Source organism: Carya illinoinensis, chromosome 5 (assembly GCF_018687715.1).
Source record: "Carya illinoinensis cultivar Pawnee chromosome 5, C.illinoinensisPawnee_v1, whole genome shotgun sequence".
NCBI classification, from domain to species: Eukaryota; Viridiplantae; Streptophyta; class Magnoliopsida; order Fagales; family Juglandaceae; genus Carya; species Carya illinoinensis.
Window position 1 is genome coordinate 40,353,693 of NC_056756.1, and position 6,416 is coordinate 40,360,108.

A 6,416-nucleotide genomic window follows, 5' to 3' on the forward strand; every position below is an offset into this window, starting at 1 on the left:
AAAAATATGATATACAATGTGTAGAAATGATAGGTAGTAAAACTCTACTTATATAAAGAATACTTTCAATCCAATATTAAAATATTTTTTACAATATTTTACGTCCTAAAAATAAAAACAACATTGATAATCTTGAAGCATTGCCAACTTTCAAAAAATCAACAGGCTGAGAAACTCATAATCCCACGCTTACGATCGTTTTTTAATTGAGTTGAGATGAATTAAGTTTTTTATAAATAATAATAATTTGAGATAGTAAAATATAGTTTGTGAAATCTATTTAAGATGAATTTAAATGTATTTATAAAAAGTTAAAAAAGATTAAAATTTTGCGTATAAAAATATGTTAAGATAAAAAAAATTATGAATTATATGTATAAAAAAATTTTAAATTAAAATAAATTTAATAATTTAAGAGTAGACGTGTAAATATCAGACTTATATTAAAATTGGACTGAAATCCATCTAAGTTACAAACGGATTAGAGATTCAACTTGTGACAACAAAAACGCAAAAAACTCTTGGAATCTCACGATTTCCTTTTCATTTGCTGCAGGCATGTGTGGTTTGCAACCAAACACACATAAAAAGCTTCAGAGAGCGCAGGCTTATAAATGAAGCTCAGTTACCCGTACAGAACTTAAAAACCCCGTTACAGTAGCTTAAGAAAGAGCCTCGCCCAATAAAATGAGACCAAACCTTGTCCCTTGGGGTTCATCCACATAGTCGCTGCCCCCCATTCCCAACACACACACACAGAGACACTTTCAGACACCAGCACACAAACTTAGCAGAGTGCGACACACTGAGAGAGCAAATCTAAATGGTTGAGACAGAGGCTGATCCCTGTCCCATGCTTTTCAGTGTCTCAAGGGGCCATTTTTGAGCTTTGTGGGTCTAGAGGGAAGGCGTTATAAGGGTCAGAAATAGTTGTGGTGGAGATGAACAGTAGTGGGGGTGGTGGAGGAGGTGGCGGTGGGGGTGGTGGGGCTGGGAATGGGGTGGGGACAGTAATGGTGGGAGGGATGAGGTCACCTTTTACAGCGTCACAATGGCAGGAGCTGGAGCACCAAGCTTTGATCTTCAAGTATATGATGGCTGGTTTGCCTGTGCCACCTGATCTTGTGCTCCCCATTCAGAAAAGCTTCGAGTCCATTTCTCATAGGTTCTTCCACCAACCCACCAGTAAGTCAATCTCGCCCTCTCTCCCCCCTACAGATTTATTGGTTTGATTCGGTTTCTGGGTGTGTGTGTGTGTGATTTCATTTGAAGAATCTCCCTTTTCGTATTTTTTTGACCATAAAAATCAGTGCTTTGCGTTTTTTTCATTTCTCTTCGTTGTTTGTTTTGACAAGCATAGAGAACCGTTTCAGATGGGTTTTTTCTTTTTTATTGAGAAACAAAAAATTTTGTGATAGTAAACAGAGAGTTTGGTGGTTATTGATGTACATTCAGAAAAAAAGTTATTATTGATGTACTGGATATGTCAGTGTTTTTGTTAAATGGTCTTCCAATGTATTTTATCTCATTTTGGAAGTACAGTGAGCAAACAAAAGAATATTTTCATCAGTTTCATTCCCATGTGGCAGATGAGGGAATACCCGTGAGCCCATGAATCCGTTGACTCGAATTTCAGTTGGGGCTTAACTATGCCATGATCATCCAACTCATTCATGGGCAAAAGCTTTACTTTTATTCCTTGGCATTTGGTTTTATTTTTAAAAAGAAAATAGTATTTCATTTGCTCTTGCTTTGCAATTAATGTCATCAGAAAAAAATTTCTGATCGAGGTCATTGCTGTTTGTTTCCAGAGTTTGATTAGACGATTTCAATATAACTATTTCCTAGTTCTTCTACTACTACTCCGGAAACTGCATCTGGTGGTGTCTCCATTTCCCTAATTGCGCGAGCTACGTCCTTGCTCTACTTATAGCATATATATATATGTATATAATGTTTTGATCAGCATTTTTTTTTGTTTTGCTAAGTTATATTATATATACACAGAAACGGCACAAATAATGGGTTCTTATGCATCTGAAAGCAGGGCATGTTATATTGACTTTCCAGCCATCTTGTATTCATCTTCTTTGGTTGGTTTTGTGATTGTCACTATATATATATATAAGTATTCTCCCCGAGGCCATTGACCATGTTCTCATTTCATCATCATGCTCTTATGCTTTTGTAAGTTGTCGATATCAGAAGATTTTTTTTGGCTAATCCTATCCTTCTCTTCAGCAATTTTTTAACCACACTCCTGATATTGTCAAAGTTTGGTTTGTAAAGTGCGTCACTTTTAGCCTTATGTGTTATCCTTGTGACATTTTGCTTATGGTATATTAAATTTTATATCACTTTCGATATCTGGTTAGCACTATTGATAGATGGCGTATGTATATATATTATGAGTATAGATAGATGGTCTATTTAACATTTGGGTATAATTTTGCAGTGGGCTATTGCTCCTTCTATGGGAAGAAGGTGGATCCGGAGCCAGGACGATGCCGGAGGACTGATGGCAAAAAGTGGAGGTGTTCCAAAGACGCGTACCCGGACTCCAAGTACTGTGAGCGCCACATGCACCGTGGCCGCAACCGTTCAAGAAAGCCTGTGGAATCGCAAACCATGACACAGTCATCATCGTCTACTGTGACATCACTGACTGTTACTGGAGGCAGCAGTGGAAATGAGAGCTTCCAGAGCCTTCCGTTGAGTGCCTTTGGTAATCCCCAAGGCGCCAGTTCTGGAACCAACCAATCCCAATATCATTTGGACTCTATTCCGTTTGGAATCCCAAACAAAGATTACAGGTATCACATTCCCTGCAATTTGCTTTTGCTCCAATTGGTTACTTAGATAGCGTAGGGAAAGGAAAGAAATCGACAGCTTTGAATTCTTCAATTACATGAGAAATAAAATTCCACATTTGAGCTCATAGGACTTTATGGATATGAACTTCAGATTTCCGTAGTTTGGAAGCACCAAAATATATCGACAAACTGTTCCATGGTTCTAATATTTTTTTTCTTTTCTCAGTTTTGAGTTGTAGTGCAAGTTATTGTAATTATTTCCACATTGTTGTTGGATATCTCTGATTCTCTGCATTGTTGGACTCTTTTTTGGCCTTTAGACCAATTACAGAGATACAAATTGTGGGATTGCTTAGCTGTTAGAATTGTCACCTGATCTTAGTGCTATTTGGGCCCGTACTGTTGAAATTCTGGGGTGAGAGTGAAACCGGGTCTTCTGCCATCTGGGTAATGGAGATGTTAAAGGTACTTTTCAATTTGCTGCCAGATCCAGGGTTCTGGGCCCTGATGTCCATAAGGATATTTCTCTAGGGAGTTTTTATGCTTTTACATAGGGAGATGGTTTTTGACAGTGTTATTTTTGGTCTGGTTCTTTTTTTTTTTTTTTCCTGTAAAATTTCTTGTAGAGGTCTGACAACCATTTGACATAGTCCTTGGCATTCTTGTGCCTGGGAAGGTGCCTTCTGTCTTCAGTCTCTGCATAAGGGGAATGACGGGAATGATTGGCCTTTGCAGAATTTTGATGTCCATAGTATTGCCTGGCATATGTGGAAGAAAGGAATGTGTCGGTCTCTTTCTGGATTTTGGTGATTCTAAAGTTGGTTATAGAGAGTTGATAACTTTAATCCTAAATTTTCAATAAATCGGTTAGTGTCTGCCATATGTCACTTAAGTTATCGTTTTTTATCTTCTTCTTTTTTGGATCGGAAGTTATAGTTACCTTTAATGTGTCCAAACTTATTCTATTCCTACATGCGACCATTCTGCCTGACATTTCGTATCTGCTTTGTTTGGTACTTAAACATATCCCTCGTTAGGAAAGCTTTAGCCATTAAAATTGCTATTGGGTCTAGTGTTTGTTGGGTCCATTCCTGAATTTGTTTGGCAGGAGTAATAGAGATTTTTCTGCATCTGGGTGATGGATACGTTGCATAAACTTTTTGATTTCTGCAAGGCTCAGGCTTCTGGGCCCCTAATGTCCACAAGGATAGCTGTTGAAATCCAACGTTTTTACAGTGTGTAAAATTGCAAAAATCTGACAAGCATTCTGAAATTTTGGTGAGCCTGCCAATTAATGGCATCTTATTGATCTTCTGCAAGTGCAGTCTCCATCAATAAATATATATATATATATATATATATATATATTATATGTATGTGTGTGTATGGGAAGAGTGGGCGCATGGGTCTGGCATAAATTTTATTTTAATAGTATAAATAGCTTCCAGTTTGAAAAAGGGAAGCGACTCTCACCGTATAAACTATTTGGTCTGTGCCTACAAAAGACCACTCTCCATAAGTCTTACTGATCAAATTTATGAATGGTAATAAATTATTATACCCCTGACCTAGTCCACATTCCTTTTTACCTTAATTTTTTTTACCTACTTGTCTGATCTAAGCTTTTTTCCCCCTACCCCTTAACTTGTTTTCCTTCTTCTTTTACGGGTTTTCTTCTCATTCAATAGAGAGAAAACAATTTATTATTTTTTTTATGAATAAGAAAAAATTTATTATTTGCTTTATTTCCACAATTAAATTGTGAAAGGACCTATATATCCGTACCTCCCTCCACCTTTCTGCTACTCAATCCTTCTAATTTGTATCATCATACTTTTCTGTCAGTTGTTGGTTTGGTCATAAGTGTGAAACGATCATGGTCGTGCAGCAATGCAGACAGAAATTTAATTACTATTAGAACTCATTTCTTGTTTGGAACCTAATTTAAGGATGCAATTGAAAGATTTGATGTTGAAAAGGGCCAAGTACAATGGTTTTTGAAGAACTGTAATAAATATATCTAAACTTTTCCAATGGTGTAAGAGGAATGCCAGCAATTTTCTTCAGATCCCACATGAAAGATTTTTATTCATTATTGTTATAGTATCTACAGAGTAAGCTGTTTGGACATTAATCCTTATTAATTCATCCCACGCACCACTTCTATAAGGGGCATCTTGGGTACTAGTCCTTCATGTAATATGTTGCATTCCAAGGCAAGAAACCTTAGTTGCCAAAGGTTTAAGAAGGAATATATTATGCTTGGAATTTGGAATTTGCCAATGTTTTCTTCACTGATCAAAACAGGAAAAAAAAAAAAAAAAAAAGAATTTTCCTATGTTTTCTGTTATTTTGAGATGTCAATACCTTGTAATGCACTTTAACATCATTACTGCCTTACATCATATAGCAGCATTTTCACTCCCTTACTTGTGTATGTATGTATTGGCCCCATTTATTTTCTCCAAGAACATATTTTTAGTTATATAATCTCGAAGGAAGATTTGTTAGATCAATAAGCTGGGTCTGCTTATCAATGGAAACGCACAGGTACCTTCAGGGACTTAAACCTGAGGTAGGTGAGCATAGTTTCTTCTCTGATGCATCAGGCAGCAATAGGAATCTCCAGATGGACTCACCGCTAGATAACACATGGCCTTTAATGCCGTCCAGAGTTGCCTCATTTCCTGGATCAAAACCCAGTGACAATTCCATGTTACAGAATGATTTTCCCCAGCACTCTTTTTTGGGTAGTGATTTTGCCTTGGGAGAACCTGTGAAACAGGAGGGTCAGTCTCTTCGACCTTTCTTTGATGAATGGCCTAAAACTAGGGAATCTTGGTCTGGTCTTGAGGATGAGAGATCCAATCAGACCTCCTTCTCCACAACTCAGCTCTCGATATCCATTCCAATGACAACCTCAGACTTCTCTGCAGCGAGTTCCCAGTCTCCACATGGTGAGTTTCAATCTATAGGACTGTTTCCTGCAAATATCTAATTTTCTGAATTCTTTCTTGAAACTGTGTTGCAGAGAATTGAGAGGAGGACGGTTTACAATTTTCTGCAGCCGTACCATGAAAGCCCAGACAACTTTTAGCAAGTTAAGTTGAGCAATGCCCAAAAGACTCTTTTAAGTCTTTTCATTTTCCTTGGTAGCTCTATGGTTGTGGGTTTTCTGCAAGGCTGTTTGTGTACAACTGCATTTGCAAGCTCAGGGTATGAATAAGATAAAACTGGCCGGTATGAACATTGTGGTTGTGTTAAATGAAAGAGGAACAAGTTTTTGGCTTTCCTTTGATTGCTTCCTTCCCAAATTCTTCTAAATAACATTATTCAATTTTCCTGGAACACAGCTCTTATAATTGTAATTATCTTTTAGTGATTTGGAAACTAGCAAGCTCATCAGGAGAGCATAATGTTCTTAACTTTGTACGAGGATGCTTGCCTTCAATTTGGTTAGCTTAACCCATGTGTGTGTCACAGAGAGAGAGAGAGAGAGAGAGAGAGAAGACGTCTGGTTAAACTATTGCAAAGCACTGTCCAAGGTTATATTTTATCAGATGCCAGTTCTTTTGTAAGGTAGTTGAGCAATGAGATAAAAGT

At 37.3% G+C, this 6,416-nt stretch overlaps 1 protein-coding gene across 1 annotated transcript; it reads left to right on the forward strand.

The window, feature by feature from the left end:
- The first annotated feature begins 548 nt into the window (after window positions 1-548).
- Window positions 549-6,161, forward strand: LOC122311281 (growth-regulating factor 4-like). The gene is made up of 4 exons (XM_043125770.1): window positions 549-1,185; window positions 2,456-2,813; window positions 5,364-5,770; window positions 5,845-6,161. Exons 1-4 carry the CDS (start codon window positions 942-944, stop codon window positions 5,850-5,852), a joined length of 1,017 nt encoding a protein of 338 aa, XP_042981704.1. The 5' UTR covers window positions 549-941; the 3' UTR covers window positions 5,853-6,161.
- Window positions 6,162-6,416: the final 255 nt, after the last annotated feature.

Coding starts and splice junctions, on each gene's coding strand:
- LOC122311281 (XM_043125770.1), top strand. CDS start 942: ATGAACAGTAGTGGGGGTGGTGGAGGAGGTGGCGGTGGGGGTGGTGGG. Junction 1,186..2,455: donor GTTCTTCCACCAACCCACCA/GTAAGTCAATCT, acceptor ATAATTTTGCAG/TGGGCTATTGCTCCTTCTAT. Junction 2,814..5,363: donor ATCCCAAACAAAGATTACAG/GTATCACATTCC, acceptor GGAAACGCACAG/GTACCTTCAGGGACTTAAAC.